Source organism: Rattus rattus, chromosome 1, assembly GCF_011064425.1.
Source record: "Rattus rattus isolate New Zealand chromosome 1, Rrattus_CSIRO_v1, whole genome shotgun sequence".
Taxonomy (NCBI): domain Eukaryota; kingdom Metazoa; phylum Chordata; class Mammalia; order Rodentia; family Muridae; genus Rattus; species Rattus rattus.
This window is the reverse complement of record NC_046154.1, coordinates 178,101,622-178,122,336: the sequence shown is the minus strand read 5'-3', so window position 1 is coordinate 178,122,336 and position 20,715 is coordinate 178,101,622. Positions and strand designations below refer to the sequence as shown.

At 42.0% G+C, this 20,715-nt stretch overlaps 1 protein-coding gene across 4 annotated transcripts in view; it reads right to left on the bottom strand.

Annotated features, from left to right (window-relative positions):
* Atp2b1 (ATPase plasma membrane Ca2+ transporting 1) overlaps positions 1 to 20,715 on the bottom strand; it is a 111,354-nt gene that overhangs the window by 29,127 nt on the left and 61,512 nt on the right. For all 4 annotated transcript variants that reach the window (XM_032911752.1, XM_032911728.1, XM_032911745.1 and 1 more), the window contains exons 3-8: positions 17,148 to 17,345; positions 9,542 to 9,796; positions 9,324 to 9,449; positions 5,789 to 5,929; positions 1,836 to 1,874; positions 938 to 1,099 (exon numbers count right to left, since the gene is read on the bottom strand). In XM_032911752.1, the coding sequence (XP_032767643.1) occupies positions 938 to 1,099; positions 1,836 to 1,874; positions 5,789 to 5,929; positions 9,324 to 9,449; positions 9,542 to 9,796; positions 17,148 to 17,345 (921 nt within the window). The remainder of the gene's footprint in view (positions 1 to 937; positions 1,100 to 1,835; positions 1,875 to 5,788; positions 5,930 to 9,323; positions 9,450 to 9,541; positions 9,797 to 17,147; positions 17,346 to 20,715) is intronic.

Genomic DNA, 20,715 nt, shown 5'->3' with positions numbered 1-20,715 from the left:
TCATTTCCTAACTTATTCCGGTCTAGCCTCACTAATTCATTAACTCGGAAAGAAATGTTAACTACTTATTACAGAACATCGAGCCCCTATGAGGTGTGCTATGCAGCCTCTTATAAGTAAGTATCAAAACAAAGCAAGTCTAGACGTCTGGGTCTAAGATCCTACCTAGCAGCTTTTCAATGCTATCACACACAAGACCACCCTTTCCAACAGTATGAGGCGACGGACACACATGCATGTCTGCTATTAGGGAATAAGCCTACAGGCACAGGCTGCTTCCCTGACTGTACTCCTAGCCGTTCAATGGTGCCGTCTGCGCAACTCTGATAATGCATGCGAGTTTCATACAACGTTGTCAAAGGCAGCAACACTGGGGATTCTGCCTTACCACAGGCACTCCTTCACTGCTCCTCTGAAAAGCAGTGTTGGCTCCATGGGTGCTGTCTAATAAATCAGCTTCACAATTCCAAGTGTTCTCAGATGAACAAAATGATTATGTTCAGAAAGACTCATTTTTTCTTTTTTCACAGACAGCCAATAAAAGGCTGAGCAGAGCGTGTGCTAAGAAACTTCTAGGGTTTGATAATGTGTGCTGAACAATCTCCCTGACGGCCCCTTTTTCATTTCTAACCCTAGACATTTGGAGATGACTGCGTGGACTTGGAAATGAAGCAAATTGGGCCACTAATTTTAACCTGACCACTGATTACCTCACCAGCAGAAGGAGTAAGGCCCTGAATGCTGCAATCACGTTATGCGTCTACAGTAATTCAAAAGGCCCTGTACAAAGTTAAAAATATTCTTCTAATATCCTTCACTCTTGCAAAACGGTGACTTCCAGTCCTCGCTGTGGCAAAAGACACTTTTAAAGCAGATACACACATTTGAAAGAAATACCCCCCTTCCTCTGCCATGCCTTCCGCATCACAGTCCATACCTGCTTTGCCAATCTGAACAGCCAGCTTCGTAAGTTTCCCTTGTAACACGGACTTTTCCTTCTTTGGCAGATTTGCTTTCTTTTTGTCTTTCTCATCACCATCTCCTCCTTCTTCACTCTTCAGAGGCTGCATCTCCATGGCCGCGCCGTCTTGGGCTTTTGCTAAGTTCAGAGCAAACACAACTTGTATTTTAAAGGCACGGTAAACATTTTGAAACTCTTTGTTTTCTTTCTTTCCTTTCTTTCTTTTTTTTAATAACAAAAACAGTTTCTGATAGAAAAAGGGCTGAACTATAACATTCAAGTGTGTGTGCACATGGGTGCATGTACTGGGGGTGACCACACAGGGGGAATAAGACAGCAGTGAGATTAGCCTGTGGTACTGCTCCAGATTTAAGGATGTCCCGTTCAGAGACAGGAATGAGGCATCAACCGTCCTTAAACTAAGAACTAAAAGTACTAAATTTCTTTCTTCTCATGTGATGTTAGGTATGAAGTTATTTCTATAAAGACTACAGATCCCTCTCATGTAATTTATGATCAAAGGCAGATTATACATGATTACGCATAGAAAAACATGTGTATGTTTACAGACTTTTAAACGTAACTTACACTATACAGAATTTTTTCTCCCAACTATTTCCCTTCAGGGATGTTAAAGCACTTTGAAACACTTATGTGGAATGCTACCTGAGCATGGAACAGATCATAATTAGCACCCTCGTACGATGGCAGAGACGGCGTGACTACAGCACTGGCCAGAGAGGCTAATCCAAGTTAACACGGTTTACAATCCAGTCACATGCACCCTAATTTTGGATAAGTATAGCACACAGCAGATCTATTTTTGGAGGTAAAGAAACAAGCTAACTGTACTTTTTAATCTTCCCAAATTTACCTTTGTTGCGATTCTCAATAGCTCCATCTTGTTTCTTATCTGTGGGAACAAAACGGGGATTAAAGCTTTCCAAAAGAAATGGATACGGCCTCACTAAATTATGCAGAGGTGGTTCACGTTGCTCTCAGAGAATTGCGACACAACGGTGTACAGGTATACACATAGGAAACAGCAGCTTACTGACCCCGTCAATCACTTCCTAGGTCTTACCATGGGAGAATACTCCAAAATAGCTTAGGGTATTGCATACCGTATTTCTGCATAAGGCCTTATTCTTTTATAAGTTATAATAAGCCCGAATATGGTACAAGCGACCGTCAAGCTAAATACAGACATAACCCTGAGAAAGCAGAAAAAGAGAGGATGGAGGGAGGGAGGAGAGGCTATAAAAAGAAAACAGGCATACAGGAGCACTCCGGAGGGAGTGGGGATGAAGAGTGTAGCAGCAAGGAGGCAAGGGAGTAGAGCAGGAGCACTAACGAACGGGATGATGAGCGGTCAAAGTGACGCCCTAAATCAGATGCATGGGGCACAGAAAGATTACATGTCTGAGGCAGTAATCAAGGAGGGGCCGGCTCCACTCTTCGGAACAAGCCAACGAGCCTATTTTCTTCCAGCTTCTCTATCGAGAAGAGCATCTTCAGGCTGGGAAACCTGGAACAAACGTGGGCAGGAAAGAACAGAAGCTTGGGAAAGATGAGGCGATAGTAAAAGAATACCTGGCTCCTCTCGGGGAGCTCAGGTTTGGAGACCAGAAAAGCACATTCCAGGCTGGCACGCAAATGGACAGGCTATTGAGACAGGTTAGCCCGTGTCTGATCAGAAGCCAAAGTAGGCAAGACACGAGAAGGGCTGGATGGGAGGAGGAGGAGGAGGAGGAGGAAGAAGTGAAAAACACGAAAGGCTGGACAACGGTTTTGATGGTAATTCTCAGGGCTACTCCAGGCTGGACTGATAGACGGTTGGGTAAGACCTTAGGGATCAGTGCTTATGGGGAACAGTGACTGTAGGTCAGTAAGAGCAGTCAGTAGCACACTTCTTGCTTTCATGGGGTTCACTGGTGTAAGACTCCTGTGTATTAGGACAGAGAGCAGAGAGGGTTTGATCAGGTACTTGCTACCTGATCAAGTTACACAACCTCCATGAGGTTCACTTTCCTAACAGTAAGAATGAAGGTAGATGACGATGGAGTGTGCAAAGCGACCATGACCGCCACGTTTCAAGAAGCCTATGGTGGCTTATCAAGGGCTGCCTGGGGTACTGAAGGGAGGATTCTAGAATACTGGGTGAGCCGCCTTCCACGTCAGCCACAACTTTCTATCTGCCAACCCCTAGTGTTAGGAAATGGACCCCAAGACGGAGTATGCCAGTGAGTTCTCTACCACTGAGCTACACTCTCAAGACAAAGACAATTTCAAATGCATTTTATTTGAAATAAAAATGTTATACTGAAAGATAATGCACAAAGAACAAACAATCTGCCCAACTTTTTTTGTTCGTTTTCAACATAGGGTTTCTATGTAGCCCTGGCTATCCTGTAACCCACCTAGGCTGGCCTTGCACTCACAGAGATCCTGCTTGCCTCTGCTTCCTACCAACTCTGCTGCAAGCCAGGTGCTATGCCTGTATACCAGTTCTTTGAAGCAGGATGACTGCCTCAAGCTCAAGCTAGCCTGGGCTACACACTGAATTCAAGACTAGCCTGAGGTAGAACGTGAGACCCTGCCTTAAAAACAGTCAGAATGGCTAAGATGAAAAACTCCGGTGACAGCAGATGCTGGCGAGGATGTGGAGAAAGAGGAACACTCCTCCATTGTTGGTGGGATTGCAGACTGGTACAACCTCTCTGGAAATCAGTCTGGAGGTTCCTCAGAAAATTGGACATAGTACTACCTGTATATACCCAGCTATACCACTCCTGGGTATATACCCAAAAGATGCCCCAACATACAACAAAGACACATGCTCCACTATGTTCATAGCAGCCTTATTTATAATAGCCAGAAGCTGGAAAGAACCCAGATGCCCTTCAACAGAGGAATGGATACAGAAAATGTGGTACATCTACACAATGGAATATTACTCAGCTATCAAAAACAATGACTTTATGAAAGTCATAGGCAAATGGTTGGAACTGGAAAATATCATCCTGAGTGAGGTAACCCAATCACAGAAAAACACACATGGTATGCACTCACTGATAAGTGGATATTAGCTCAAAAGCTCGAATTACCCAAGATAAAATTCACAGTCCATATGAAGCTCAAGAAGAAGGACGACCAAAGTGAATGCTTCAGTCCTTCTTAAAAGAGGGAACAAAAATATTCATAGGAGGGGATACAGAGACAAAGTTTGGAGCAGAAACTGAAGGAAAGGCCATCCAGAGACTACCCCACCTGGGCATCCAGCCCATACACATGCAGCCACCAAACCCAGACAATATTGCTGATGCCAAGAAGCACATGCTGACAGGAGCCTGATATTGCTGTCTCCTGAGAGGCTCTGCCAGAGCATGACAAATACAGAGGCGAATGCTAGCAGCCAAACACTAAACTCAGAATAGGGTCCCTATTGGAGGAATTAGAGAAAGGATTGAAGGAGCTGAAGGGGTTTGCAACCCCATAAGAACAACAATACCAACCAACTAGAGCTCCCAGGGACTAACCCACCATACAGAGGGTACACATGGACAGACCCATGGCTCCAGCTGCACATGTAGCAGAGGATGGCCTTGTTGGGCATCAATGGGAGGAGAAGCCCTTGGTCCTGCCAAGGCTGGACCCCCCAGTGTAGGGGAAAGTCAGAGTGGGGAGGCAGGAAGGGGGGGTGGACATGGAGGGGGAACACCCTCATAAAAGAAAGGGGAGGGGGATGGGATGGCGGTTTATGGACGGGAAACCGGGAAAGGGGGTTAACATTTGACATGTAAATAAAAAAATATCCAATAAAAAATATGAAAAAAAGAACCCCAAATCAAACAAACAAAAAACAGTCTAAGTAAACATGCACCTCTACTGTGGGATTGACTCATGGGTCTATGCCCAGCATCATAAACCACAACAATCCTCCCCCTCTAAAAACAAACAAACAAACAAACAAACAAACAAACGCCCCAACAAAACAAAAACGATAGACTTATGGCAAAAGTTTCAGCCAGGCATTTAATTTAGATCTTAAAACACTCTCATGAGAAAACAAAACAAAATATAGGCTTACACCCTGAAGGAAAGTAAGTAAGTCCAAATGGTTACAGGAGAGCAAACTGCTATCAAGGTAAAGGAGAAAGGGACCTGACAGGGGCCTCTGAGCGAGATGGCCGATGTAGAGGATAGCGTACACGGTGCCGGAGGACCCTCTACAGTGGCATAACCAGAACTTACGTTCTGGGGTGTCTCTCTGTGTACGTCAGTTTGCTCTAAGATCTTGGTGGATAAACGATATGCCACCAAAGTCTGCTGAAGGATCACTTGCAGGGGGTGGTGGGAACAGTCAAAGGCAAGATGTGGACTTGTAACCGCAGGGTCTACATGCAAGCATGGCCGCAGACCGTGTGCACACACTGGAGCACATGAAAGGACAAAGTGTGAAGAACAAACACCCAGCGAGAGTGCGATGCAGCTCTGGCTGAAACGGAGGAGCAAGACACAACCAGGAAGCCAGAGCTCGATTCACGTGGCTGATCAAATGACCAGGGGAAAAACCAGGATGGAGCCCAGGCTGAAGCACTAAGTAGACGCTGACTGTCCCGTCCTGTGGTGGAGAGGACTGACGTACTAACGAAACCCGGCGGGGACTATTACTGTGTTACTTGAAAGCGGATTAGATAATTAGCAGCCTGCAGGCACTTTCATATCACGGTCTCACGAAAGAAACTCATTTCTGTACCAGTTTTCAAGATTCCCAGCTCCTGTTCTTTCTAAGTAGCAGTTCTTACAGCCAACCGCCACACTTACTTTTCTTTTCTTTCTTCTTCTCATCTTTCTTTTCCTCCTCTTCGCCTCCAGCTCCAAGTAAGGTAAAGATGATTCCAGTTTGAGAGTTCACACCTACAGCAGTAACTACCATTCTTCCAGAACCTTCCATTACATGAGTACCTATAACAACAGAGAACTTGGTAAAAACCTTAATAGGTTTCCTTCCAACTACCCAATTTCAAGTTTCAGCAATACTTTCTAAAAAGAAACTCAATATTTAATAAAGCAGACCAACACTGAGTCTTAAGGTTTAAGCAATCTGCAGTCTGTCGTATATGAGTCGAAAACTTTTATCACCGACTAACAATGAATAGGAAGATGGTAATGTATCAGCTCCTTGTGTAAAATACAGACGATAGTACCCATACTTGATAAAATGTACTATAAATAGCATTTCCCAAAAAGTCTATAAATGAAGGCTAGCACACTGCTTGGAATGTGTGGGTATTCAGTGAAGCCACTATCACAGATAAGCATGTAGGGCATGAGGGATAGCATTTAATAAACATGTTCACACAGAAATAAGCTTATAACCATTAGTTCACAGCACAAACGAATTCCCATGCTCAACTTCACGACCTCTAACCAGGCTTCCAACTCAGTCTGCCAAGATTGCTGCCAAGCTCCCTAACTAGTTTTTCTGCCTCCCTAGTTTATCCGGTACGTTTTAATATTCCTGCAGTGTAAATTAACATCCCTGTCTACACACTGCCTACTGAATCAAGTTGGCCTTGAGACCAACCAACCTTCTTGACTTTCTTGTCCACGATTCTAACATAAAACTCCAATCCAGACAGCTAGCAGACAGGAACATTGAACTCAGGCCATGTCCTTTACAAACAATCTTACAAGTTGACAAGTGTTGTTATTATTTTCTAGAAACGTGGCTAAAGTTATACAACGATTACAAACGAGGTAAGGATTTAATTCAGCTAGGTCAAGAGAGTGAACGTGTACAACAACCAATTTGCTTACTATTCTCCAGTTTCTGTTTGAACATTTCTACAACTTTTTTCCACACTGCTTTTGGGTGCTCTGCGTATAGACTGAGTTTTCTCTTTTTGATTCCGTATTAGCTATTCTTTACAGTTACCATTTGTTTGTATTTTTGCTTTTCAGTTCACAAACTTGTGCAGGCCAGGGCCTACAGCATTCACCAACATCTTCTATGCCAAGGGTAATTTGCTAAACGAGACTATAAAATTGGGTTGGGGATTTAGCTCAGTGGTAGAGCGCTTGCCTAGCAAGCGCAAGGCCCTGGGTTCAGTCCCCAGCTCTGAAAAAAAAAAAAAAAAGACTATAAAATTCATGTACTTACTCCAATCACCAGGACTCACATTTGGCTACAAAGGTTAATTTTTGAGGTCTTTGATTTTTCTGGCATAGTAAAAACATTCTTAGTGTTTCGCTAATTACTGCATTCGTTGTCAGTGAAAATACAAGGTAAACGCATGAAATTCAGGAGAATAATACTTATTAAGTATGCATAAAAAAGTCAGTTTCTTTGAACAGTTCGGGCTTTCTTCAGACTGCAGTTTTTAGGGCCTGTTTTTCCTTAGTTCAAGTCTGCTCAAACGCTCAGTCAATGTGCTCAGGAAAAGTAAACAGTTTTGTTCAGGTCCTATCCCACCCCTAACCGAACACTGCTTTTAAAAGTCTAAATTTAAGAAGCCAAGAACAGCAGTGAGAGATGGCATCCTGAGAGTAAATTTAAAAATAAATGCATGTCATGGTTTTTAGTACGTTTTTGGAACAGGGAAATAAATGCAGAGAAACTTTCCCACCCGTACTGTGATAAGGGACTGTGCAAAGTTTATTTCCATCTTCCTTTGAACACGGAGAGTTTATAGAGCTCTCTTGGTATCTCAGCTTGTGAGGGTAGCGAGTGCATGTAAAGCGTGCTAGTCGTTTTTGTCAGAGGACAGAAGCTTAGTTAAAGGGAATGTCCAGAAACAGCTAAGCTGTAAATAAACTACAGGTCCATGAAAGTCCACGAAGCGTACATATATATCAAAAGGCATCACTAGGCTACCCCTAGTTACCCTAGGATAGCCAACGGGTCTATGTTAATAAGATGATGACTGGGATACCTTCTCTCTCCTTTGGAAGGACTATGGGTCTTAACTGGTTAACATGGATTATAGCCTCTTAGAACATGGCAAAGAAGTAGTAAAATAAGTGCACATTACAGGCATTAATTATCCTTATATGTCCCAGATACACATCCTCGGTATGAACTACCAGTACATCAGGGACACTCACTGGGCACTCTAAGTGGCCAGGGTATTAACAGACATACATACAAATCTCCATTTTTCTAAATAATAAATTCATATGTTATAGCTGATAATTACCCTTTTCAAAAATGAATACATAGTTATTCTTGGTTACTGATTAGTTTTCTTTTTGCAGTAAGTTTCTTCGTCATAGTTACACATTTTAAGAAGGTAACGGTTAATTTTGCGTTCCGGTCTAAAGCTGTGATTATAACTCAATTTCTACAGGTGTTACAAGTTTGACTTTAGTTCAGTAAAGTCGTGTTCGATCTATTCAAATACAAAGCTTGCCAAGGCCTGAAAAAATTATAGCTGCTAAGCTATTAAATAGTCATTAAATATTAAGTCAGCGGGACTCTTCAACTTAGAAGACGTTAGTATTCCATGGACATTTGATAATGATAATGGAAGACAAGTAGGCTAACGTTTGGCTTCCTCAGCACCAATATGAAATGTAATCTAACAATATAATTCTGGCAAATAATTTCATAAATGCTTTGAAGACTACTATAAAATTAAGAGCAGGGAGTCTCAGAAATTTAAATATAAAAAGTGAGCATGCTTCTGGAGACAACGTGTGGCAGGCCCGTGTGTTTCCATCTAGGGTTCTAGAAAGCAAACCGCTTGCCATTTCTGCATCTTCCTTTCAACTTCATTCCCAGATAACCTTAGTTGACATGACTACTCCTCGTCTGACCAGGAGTGTCCTAAGCAGATCTATCAACACGATCTTCCCAACAGCATGCTCGCCTGTGCAAGCCCTCCCTCGAGCGTGTACATTCAGATTTCTCCCCAGCTAGGAGAAAAGTGATTCCAGTACTCCTGCTGTCACTCACCCATGACACAGTTCTTGTTTCCAGCTAATTCTTTAGGTGAGGTAGCTGTATATCGCAAACTTAAAGTTGTATTTAAAACAAAACCAACCAGTTCCCTGCGGATCATCAGAGAGTCATTTCTTTGTCTTAAACCTATAACCGTCCTTTAATGTTTTACTTTAACAGGCCATAAAAATGTCAGATAGAAAAAGTTTAAAAGGCACCATTAGGCTTATATTCAAGTCTTGACATTAACGCTGTCTTTCAAATTTCTTTACTTTTGGGATTCTATCCTCATTTATGAAATATAGCTGTTTTCCAAGACCTGCAATCTATCTGTCCTTATTATAAAAACCTCCATGGACTCTAAGATTAATGCCGTCTTGGCTTTTAGTAAAACATTCCAAGTCTATCAATCTGTACCTGAAAGAAGCAAGGGGTCTTTATCTAGAGACTTCTTAACATGGTCAGACTCGCCAGTCAACGAACTCTCGTCAATTTTAAGGTCATTGCCTTGAATCAATATGCCATCAGCTGGAAGAAGATCACCTGAAAGAGAAGTCGGAGATAACGTTAAACCATCCACACACTCAGTCCAGCTTTGACTCCTGCAGGAGGATTCGGGGCCCTCCTCGGCTTACCGTACTTCACTTGGGCAATGTCTCCAACAGTAATGTCAGCTACAGGTATCTGGATGACCTGCCCACCCCTGATGACGGTGAACTTCTGCTCCTGTTCAATCCGACTCTGCAAGCCTCGGAACTGTTTCTCCTTACTCCAGTCATTGAAAGCCGTCACTAACACCACACACACCACCGACAGGAGGATGGCAGCTCCTTCAATCCACCCCGTTTCTCCTTCACCTTCTTCTTCCCCAACAGAAACTTCTCCACAAACTATTCGGAAAGAAACAACACGGCAATTTTAAAAACCGAGCGGATGTTTTCAGTTTTTTGACTTGGATCAATTTTAATCAGCACTTTGATCCTTCTACCAAGATACGGAACGGCACTTTACCAGTATCAAGTTCCCTGCCTTTAAGATTTACAAACGCAGGATATATGAGGCAGTCCAGGTTGCCAGTTACGAGTGGGCATGTGGAGAAAACCAGACTTCAGCCTGAAAAGAAGCTACCCGCGTACTTCTAGTGCCGGAATCTAGTGCTTCATGCCAGGCAGATCCTATGAAGGCTCAACGTATACAGACTTTTAGCTTTCAAGTGCCCGCCAGCTATATCCATGCTACAGTTTTATAAAGTATGCAACAGTGTGACATCTAAAATGCACACGGCGTAATTATAAACAGCTCTGTGGCTGAAACTGCCAATGATCACCTGAGCCTTCATCAACTCCTAAGTTTTGGTGGTGGTGGATTGTCATGTTAACAGTGGGTGCTGTCTCATCAGGGTAGTGGTTGCTGAAGGGAGAGGCAGAAATCAGCAACTACCATAAAGAAGCTATAAAAATAAAATAAAGTAAAATAAAATAAAAGGCAGGGTTTTAGTATGTAGCTCTGGCTAGCCTGAAACTCACTACGTAGACTAGGCTGGCCCCAACTCACAGAGATCCAACTGCTTCTGTCTCTGTCTTCCTGCTGCTGTGATTAAAGGCTGTATTATTTAGGATATATGCATCTATGTATATGCATGTAACAATAACAGAAGAGGCCATGAGTTTGAAAGAGAACAGGTGTATGTATGGAAGGGTCTGGAGGGAGGAGATGGAATGGAGAAAGGGTGTAATTATTTATAATCCCCTTAAATAAATAATAAAAAAAATGGTTAAGTTAAAAAGAAAAAAAAAAAAGTCAGAAATGAGGCTTGCCCCATCAGATGAGTTCTTTTTGCCAGAGTTTCCTGGAGCATTTGAGGCTGCCTGGGACCACTTTATCAACAGAAGAGTCACTTCTGAGGTTGACATCAATCCTCTCATTCTTTTTTTTTTTTTTCCAGAGCTGGGGACCGAACCCAGGGCCTTGTGCTTGCTAGGCAAGCGCTCTACCCCTGAGCTAAATCCCCAACCCCAATCCTCTCATTCTTTATCACCAAATACACACAGTATTTTAAACCCACGAGCCAATTCCACCTCAAGACACTGCTCTCCTTGCTTATCCATAAGCAGCAACTGAGTCACGTGTTCAGGCTGGTGGTCCTGAGTCAGTCACATTCTACCCAGTTACTTCCTCTAAAGTTAAGGACCACACGGTCATCCATGCAGGTAGAACCACCAGCTTCCAGATACTCGTTAACGGGGATGAGTTTCTCCATAAACTCTGAGAGAGTCTTCATGTGACTGCAACTGGTGAATTTTTTTCCTTAGGTTTTCAGTTCACTTTCCTCTGCCGAATCACCTACGGTATCCTTAGCATTAGGAAATCTATTTCTTGAATAAAGATACTCAAAAGATAATATTACTTCCTAAGTCCATAGGCTGTAGAATAGATGATATGTAAACAGATGTGAGAATATTCATTTCACCATCCATCTTCATTGGAACACTTGGATGAACAGGTGTGTTGTTACTAATAGTGTGTGTATATATGTGTACATATATGTAGTGTATAATAGCGTGTGCATATATATGTGTGTATATAATTTTTATATAATATAAAATACAAATACATAGTTTATACTATATTATATAGTATAGTATTTATATGTGATTTATTTTTTTATATAGTCTAAAAAAATAACTTTATTGCTACACTGTCAGCGATCATCTGAGTCTTCAGCGGCTCCTGTTTTGTGTGGTAGAGTGTTGCTGATGGCTGACGTCCATTTACATATAAAACAGAAGGCACAGTAAACCGCGAAGGTGGGCTTACACGACTGTAAAGCACACTGGAATAGATGCGCTGTGATCCAAGCTTTGCTCTTGCATTTACAGAATGCTGGTGGGGAAAACAGCTCTTTGGGGAATGGCTTCCACTGACTGAATTAACCTTCTACAAGAAAGAGCCGCCCTAAGAGGCTGGGCACCGAAAACTCTAGCTGCCAGTCCACAGTGGTGGTTTCTCTTAACATAAGCTGTTTCATCTACGCTCTCACCAAGGACGTCAGCTCTGTCTTTTGCACAGTTGTGCCTTAGATTCTGTGCCATCACTTGAACCCCAGGCTGTGACGAATCGAGGCAGGCCCTTCATTTAAGCCTCATGAACTAACCTCAGTGCGTTTCAACGTTTTCTTCTGCAGCCGCATTACTTCTCTCGGCCCTCACAGGATTAAGAATTAGGGCCTTGCTCTGGATTACACTTGGGCTGACAGGAATGCTGTGGGTGGCTTGATCTTGTATCCAGACCTCTAACACTTTCTCTGTATCAGCACTAAAGCAGTTCCACTTGGTTATTATCTGTGTTCACTACAGCAACACTTTGCAGTTTCCACGTAAGAAACTTTCTTTTGCACTTGCAAGGTGGCTGTTTGGTGTTAAGAGGCCGCCTGCTACTACTACAGGTGGAAGACAAGATGTAAGTAAAAAGCTAGGGATGGAATACACTCCATTATTCATCATCAGCTCCATGACAGTGTGGTCACAGTTTAGCTCCTGTGGCATGCACATTTAAGCTAAGTGCTACTTGTCTGCTCAACCATATCAACACCTACTGGGTGGCAGACACTGCTTGAGGAAACCAAGGTAGTTAGGGATGAAATACAGAATTTCAGGTAAGCCATCAACGATTAGGTATCCGCTATCCGCTAAGTTCATGAAGAAAATCAAACATTGTTGTATATTACAAAGGGAGGCTGACTGAGCCAAGGAGGCTGCTCTAAGGTCCCCATAGCATGTCACATGGTCACAGAGGCCACCAACATAGAGACCGAAGGGAAGAGAATTCCAGGGAGAAATTGAAGTCAGTAGTAATGCTCCAAGGCAGAAACAAGCAGCCTGCGAAGGATGAGGGGTGAGTCCTCAAGCCCCTAAAACAACAGAGAGGTCACGGAGCTCCTACTCCTTGTTCTTTGGAAGCTGTAGTCTACTCAAGTCTAAAACCCATTCAGTGGCCCATGATGAGCCTCTAAAAGAAACAAAAAAGGACACACTTGTGGGGAAGATTTAATTTTTGCTTCACCAGTTACTGTGTCGCTACAGTAGAGCCCTGGCAGGCTAATTCTATCTTCCTGCTCAGTCGCCCCAGGCATCGGGGTTCACAGGTGTGTGCCCCCAACACTGTCACTGTCAAAATCCTTTCCCGAAGCTTTGCTTTGGGAATTTACGAATTCGCCAGAAGGGATATATGCATAAAATGATGTCTTCTGAGCTGAACTGAAATGTCCGAAGCTGCTGGTTGGATAAAGCTGAGAACGATACTGAAAATAAAACTGAATAAATGAGCAATTCTAGAAATGACTAAGCATATTCCAGACATGTGCAGAAACCAGAGAAAGAATCTGGAGTTCGAAGTTACGGGGTGACGGCCAGTCCTGGGGAGGAACCTGTGAAATGCTCAAGAAGGACGTCGAGCCAGATCCACCTGGATGAAGGTAGTAAGTGCAGGCGTATCTTTAAAGCTACTAGAAGGCGTCTCTCGCAGGCACGAAGCATTTCCGTAAGATGATGTGGAAGCGGGAGAACTTATTTAGTGTTGTGTGGAGTCTGCCCTCATTCAGTTATTGGAACTTGCATTTTAATTATTTTCAAGCAGCAGAAATGGTCCTGCTATTGTACGTATGCAACTGAGTGAATTTATGGTGTACACATGTAAGACAGCCCCTACACACCAACAACTCACTGAATTAGCTCACGGATAGATTCGAGAACACATGGAAAGTCAAAACACCATGCTGAACAGGTAACAACCCAGAAACAAGTCAAGATAGTATCTAAATGAAGCACCCCAGGTGGCTTTCATTCATTTATTTATTACAAAAGCACAGAAGCAGAAACGCCATCATCATTTCAACAAAGCCTCTGTGTAACTGACAGAAAGGACTGAGACTCGATATGGACTTGCTAAATATGTTTTCCCAGTATAACTCTACCAAGTAAAACCATGGAAATGAATAAATAAAAGCCAAAATTAAGTCAATGAAACCTTATGGTTACTACTATATAATAAAAAATAATAAAAATTTAATCTTTCTTATTGTTTCATTCTTCAAATTTCTGCTTTTGAAAGTATCCATTATAAAGATACAGCTGCAAATACATATAATTAAATTTACCACTTAGAGGTATGTGTTCAGATTTTTCCTGAAAGGGTAACTATAAAAAATTACAGACAATATGATAGAGGTCAAGGGGAAGGAATTGTGAGACAATTATGTAATTATCAGTTTTAAATGAAACACATCTTTATCTCTAAACTACCTGAGTTTTTCAAAGAAAACATGAAACCATGACATATTTCACTTCATATATGGTTCCACTCCATATTAGCCACGATCACAATGATCTTCGACAGAGAGGAAGTATTATAGTCTCCCTTTGCCAGGTGCTGAATACTGTAAACTTTTGGGAAGCTATAGGGGCAAAGAGAGTAAATCCAAGATCAAAGGTGCTAAAAGTTTAATGCTTTCAGTCCACTGTAAATGCATTTTACCAAAGGCGGTCCCCTGGAAATATATTCAAATGATAGACATGTAGTCTATACTCCATCCGTATCTACCTCAGGGCAATTATTTCATTTAAAAATTCTTTAATGATCTTTAAAAACTTTCACATTACATGGGCTGTGACACACCAGACACAGACATAGACACGTGACCTCAAGCTCTCTTTAAGCCAGAAATAAAAGACATACAAATAAAATGAGAAGAGCCATGCCAGCGTGGCAGTGTGAGCCTGCAATCCCAGCATGGAGAGGTTAAAGCAGGAAGAAGGCAAGACAGGCCAGTCTGAGCTACACGTGTTTAAAAACAAAAACTCCACCGTTCTTTTCATTATTTCATTAAAATTATTTATTGAGAGATGGGGGAGTTAATGACTTTCCAAGAAATGTACCAATTCCAATAGGCTTATATTCTAAATTTCATTCACAAAATATTTAGATTTACCAAGAGTCAAAAAACATGGCCATATGTAAGGCAATGGAATATATTTATGTGTGTACACATATATGTGTGCATGTGTGTGTGTGTGGTGTGTTCGTGTGCCCCCCCCCACCAGGTCAACACTGGCTGTCCTCAATCACTCATCACCTTATCTTTTTAGACAGTGTATTTATTTCACTGATCTCGGAGCTCACTGATTCTGCTAGGCTGGCTGACCTGTGAACTCCAGGCACCAGCCTGTCTTGTCTTGCATTCTTAAAAAATAAAACAAACCAAATAACTTTCAACCATGGGACAAAATCCTAGGTTTCATCAGTGAGTTCTAGTGGATTCTGAATCTGAAAAGGTTTTAGGGTAACTCTGGATTACCATCTCAGATGTATTCAATGAGCAGAATTTCTATCAAATTTGAGGGGATTTCTAGTCAGTATCTCTTATAAATGAAGTAGCTTAGATGCCAGGAAGGCTGGCCCTAGACTTTGCACACAATAAACTTTAAAACCACTGAAAATATTTCTCTTACAATTTTGGGAAAAACTGTTAGAAGTAAAAAAAATTTTTTGTATTAATTTGTTAAGTAAAATTTAGACTATCAAAAAATTAGATTATGTTTTCAATATTCTATGATGAAGGCTAAGTAAATGGAAAACAAACAAACAAACAAAAAGCAGCTATATGTTTTAAAACCTGCAAAGAACATGGGCACACTCACGCAGATGACTACACAGAGACACATACGGACTTTTTAGAACCTGGAAGGATGTATATATACTAAAAATAGTAAAAATGTAGAAAGTGGTATTTTCCAGTAAATGTTATTTTATTACCTAATCTTCCTCTATTTTTTCCACAGAAAAGTACACACTATTTACTTAAATAAAATTGCTTATTGTCATCATCATCATCATCATCATCATCATCATCATCACTTGCCTGAATACTCACAAGTATATTATCAAAATATTTTGTTATCTGCACCAGTGATTCTGCTCCAGGGACAGCTATGAGGCAGGTCACACAGTCTGGATGCATTCTTGGTGCCTCAATTGGAGGAACTGTCCAGGGAGCAATGATGACTGGTCTCGATCAAATTTTAACACTACCTTTGCTCGGAAGCTCTGCTTTGCCTTATGTAAGACAAACACGTATGTTCTGACTGACTTGCTTAAAAATCAGTAAGGAAAAGATGTTGACTCAAATCCTAGGCACACCGTTGTAAAATTTCTTTGGATCATTACACCAACAGCTTCTAAGGCTAGCAACATTTTTTTCTTTTTTAAATTAAAACTCTTCATAGTGTAGAACTTGTAAGAATGAAACTTCCATAAAAAAAAAAACAAAACAAAAAAAAACCTTGGGTCAGCCTTTTGATACAAAACACTATCGGATGAATATAATATCCAAATATCCCGGCTAGATTCGCCTGTACATAGGCTATGGGAATTGTAATACTCACTATAACAAAGCCTTTTAGAAGGCAAAGAAGACATTGAGGGGATACATGAAAAGCACAGAACGCCAAGAGCACACCACAATCGTCTGTGGATAGACATGGAAGCCGGTCTGCTCTCTCTATGCTATACCTCCTGTTGGGTCAATGTTCCCCGCAGACTGAATCCCCCCATATCTAAATCACTTGAATATCTGAAACTCTTTGAGCACAGACGCAAACTGGAAAACTATAGCCAGGAAACTGTGCAGACAATTCTTTAAAATATCATATAAAATGATCTTCAGGGAATGTATATCTGAGCCATACATACACGTGGCGCTTGGACAGGCCCTTTCCCCAGGATTCTCATTATATATGCATTTTGCGAATATACTCCTGAATCCTACGACATGAAATCCAACACCTAGGTCTCAAGCATTGCAGGATGAAAGGCATCAAACCTGTGTGAAAGCGTTTCTATATCAGGTAAAATAAAATGTGAAAACTTGAGAAACTCCTGCTGGCAGGCTGCATCATACATGTGTAGTAGCCAGATGTGTTAACTATGTCCTCGCGGTATACGTGCATGGAAGAACAATTAAACTGTCTCCTTATATGATGCGGGCAACACTGGGACTCCTGAGATACTGTGAAAATCATTGAGGATGATAGACTTGAAGTGCTTAGGACAGAGGCTATCACATGGCGGTCATAAATAATCTTATTCTGGCATTATTCTTTACTACTACTACATTCAGAGTAAACATGCTGAGCTAGTGTCACACAGACACCCCCTCCCCGGCCCCCCTAATTTGTATTTACTTACGTGCATTATCCCCTTCCGGAGGTTGATAAAAAGAAAGGCCCAATGATACTATGGCTGCAATTTCTAGTATAATTAAAGTGACATCTTGTAATGCTTCCCATACTAACTGAAGAAAGGTTTTTGGCTTCTTAGGAGGTATAAAGTTCTTTCCAAACACTGCTTCTCTTCTTTCTAAATCTGCAGGATTTCCACTTAAACCTGATAAAAAAAAGAAAGAAAACAAATCCTGGTGAGGTCTGAGGACTCGTAAGTGAAAGTATCCACTTTACTCAAAGCATATTAATTTGTTCCACTTCAGATTGTTAAAGTCACAGGAGTGTATCGGAATGTTTACCTTTGTTCTTTTTAGTCTAAACACAGAGTTTAAGTCAGGGAGAAACACACACAGGTTTACTTGAAGCACACATTTTAAGTAGCTAACTTAAGGGTGGGTTGCCTGGGGAGTTTAAGGGAAGGCCCTGGTGGGTCACACGGTAGGCAAGGGGAAGGAAAGCCTTGAGTTTGATGCCCAGCACTGTAAGAAACCCCTTTCCAATGGCTTTACAACCTTCACCTTTATATTACTTACTTTGCGTCCTTTGACTATGCAAAGTTTTACAGTCACCAAGATGTCAGAACCGTGTATGTCAACTGGTCAAGTTTTTTATGTTAAAGTTAATCGCTTCCCTGGTTATAGCGATGCTTCCCTTTAAAATGGTGGAATTTTCGGTAAAAAGATACAAGGCAGATTTGCTCTGGGTCATGAATGTTGGCTAGCTAATCTGCAAATGAGCAAAATGCTTTGTTTGTTTTTTTTTTTTTATCATTATTTATGGAAGAATGAAGAGTTAATTTTAACACAACCTCTCAAAGCGTCTCTACTAAAATGCTAGTTTTTGAGTGGTGAGATTTTTGTGTCACGAAGCAGAAGGTTCGCAATGGCCTCTCAAGAAAGCGACCACTGCTGTAGGGGATAAGCAGGACAGCAAGATGGCGCATTCGTTGATCAGGCTGTGGGATGTGAAAGACAGGAGAGGGAGACTGAGAGTTGACGAACGTCACCTTTCCTGTCCTTCTCTCAAGCACACCCCACCCCAGTCTGACCTCATCCATCCCAACACAGATACATAGAGTCTTCTAATGAACAGTGCACATACATGGCTGGGGGAGCTTCGAAGGCATCGCAGCATCCGCAAAGCTCACCTGTCCTTAGTCTGTTTAAGAATGGAAAGGTGTCACAGGGACCGAAACACTCCTTCTCTCATTTGTCAAACTAGACCTTAACTTTTTATCTTATTTTTTAAAAATCTGGTAGGATCCCATTTATGAAAGGCAAGAAAGAAATCAGGAGACGGTCATATTACTCGAGGAGAAGGCTCTCGTTTTCAGTGCCTCCGTTCTCCTCAATGCTGAGGAACGCAGAGACCCAGAGATACCCAGCTACATCGCTAACGCAAGATCCAAAGTCATCGCCGGCCTTGGCCCGCGTACCAAGAGAAGATCCCAGAGGATTTTCTCACTGGTAACTGTAACATGGTCATACCTCAAGGCTCCCGAAAGCCTCGAAGACAAGTCTACCAAAACGTTCTGGCACTCTAAACTCGGAGACAGAGTCACCAGGACGAAGACAAGAGAAGACTACAGTAATAAAGAGGACTCCAGATTCCGGTAAGTCTGGGTAATGTGTTTAGCCTCCTGCTTCGGTGGCCTCACGTGAAGGAGAAAGAAGGCTGAATGCTAGCCTGCTCCGCGTTAATCTCCACATTCTAAGAAGTGGGTAAAGCCTTCTTTACTGTAATGACCACCGGTCACACAACTTACATCTGACCAGCTTAAATATCACCAAGATAACCGCAAAATTATAGGTCACGATTTTATCTTATTAGACACGATGTTTTATGTTGATATTGAAAAAAAGAAAAAAAGCTAAGTAATAAAGAGAGCAACATAGAAAAGCAGGTAGCTTTAAGGATTTCTGTGACTTTTCTAACTGTCACCTACAGCTAAGCACATGCCCACACCACACAAGGGTGAGGTAGCTGGAGACTCAGAAGGCCTAAGATGCAGGCCCCCTACTGACAACCTTGTTTTACTTTTCATCTTGGAGGAAGCAGTACTATTTGTTGGAATAACTGATAAGGTTGTTTTGAAGAAAAAAAGCAGAAGGCATTAACCTGCAAATAAAAAAAAATTACAGGGCAAAGTTTATTAAGTTAAGTAGGGGGAAGGTCAAGTTACAAATTTGAATGCCACAAGTGTCAAGCCCATTTGGAACGCAAACTTTAATTTTAGATTTAATGATCTTCGTATTATGAAGCGAAGACTTTTGTGAGTTGCCCAGAGATGTTATTTACTGATCATTCAACAACTTCCAGACAGCAGACACTGCTCTCCATGCCAGTTATACACGCAGCAAGTGTAAATTATACCCAAGAGAGACAACAGACCCATTTAAGAAATTTTATTAAAGATACTACCTGGAGTTCAGGGAAAACGACTTTTCAGAAGCCTCCGGAATTCTGGGTAGACTACCTTAGCCTGTCTAACAAACTAACATCTGAATGAGTCTGAACAAGGAGGAGTCCGTCCCGTCAGTCGTGAAAAGACCAGGGGGAGGCACCTCCAATAGCACAAAAGCAAAAGCCGGAGATCAACAAAAGGTTCCAAGATTTAGGACCCAGGAAGCAAAGCAGTGTGGCTAGGGTCCAGTGACCTAAGAGGAAAGCAAGAAGATTGGATCACACACACACACACACAAAAAAAAAAAAAAAAAAAAAAAGAGGCAAGATTGTGGGGGATATAAAACAAGATCATTATTCACTTGAACCTGTGATGGAAACTACCTGACGGTTTTAAAGTAGGGAAGTGGTAACTAATGTGTAATTTAGAAAGGTCATTTACACAGCTGTGTTGGAGTGCGGGGCGGGGGGAGCATGTTCAAAAGGCTGTTGTGCGGAGAGACAAAGGTGCTTGATTCTGGGTTTTAGATGGAGAGGCAGAGAGGGGAGTAACTGGATCTGCCAGGTACCCTGGAAAGAGATCAGACAAACAGAAGGAATGACTAGATGTGGGATGAAAGGGAGAGAGAAGAAAGAACGGTATCTAGACTTTTAACTTTCTTCTTCCCTTTTTTTGGGTACGAGGACTTGAGTCGGGGCGGTTTACTGGAATGTCTGAAGCAGGCGGGTTTAACTGAAAATCACAGCTAATATGTGTGCACGTGAGTGGGAGGGTGGATGGCGGTTATTTACCAAGCTAGGGAACCGCAGGGCTGGTAGAAGGGGAAACGAGGAATTAATAGTTCTGTTTTGTAGACCTGAGCAAACAAGTGGCAATATCTGGTGAGCTGACTGCTAGTCATATTCAGAATTCTCTGCAAAGTCTGAGCCGGAGGGAGACTCCAGCAAGATGAGAGCTTCCTTAGAGAGCAGGCGGAAGGATGAAAGGAAGGACGGCCATTACAGAGCCTAGGACAGAAGGAAGCATGCTCACACAGTACCACAGACGCTTTCATGAGAAAGAGTTTTAAGGATGACACTGCTGACTACAGGAAACGCTGGGCCAAGGTGAGAGCACTGAGTAAGATACA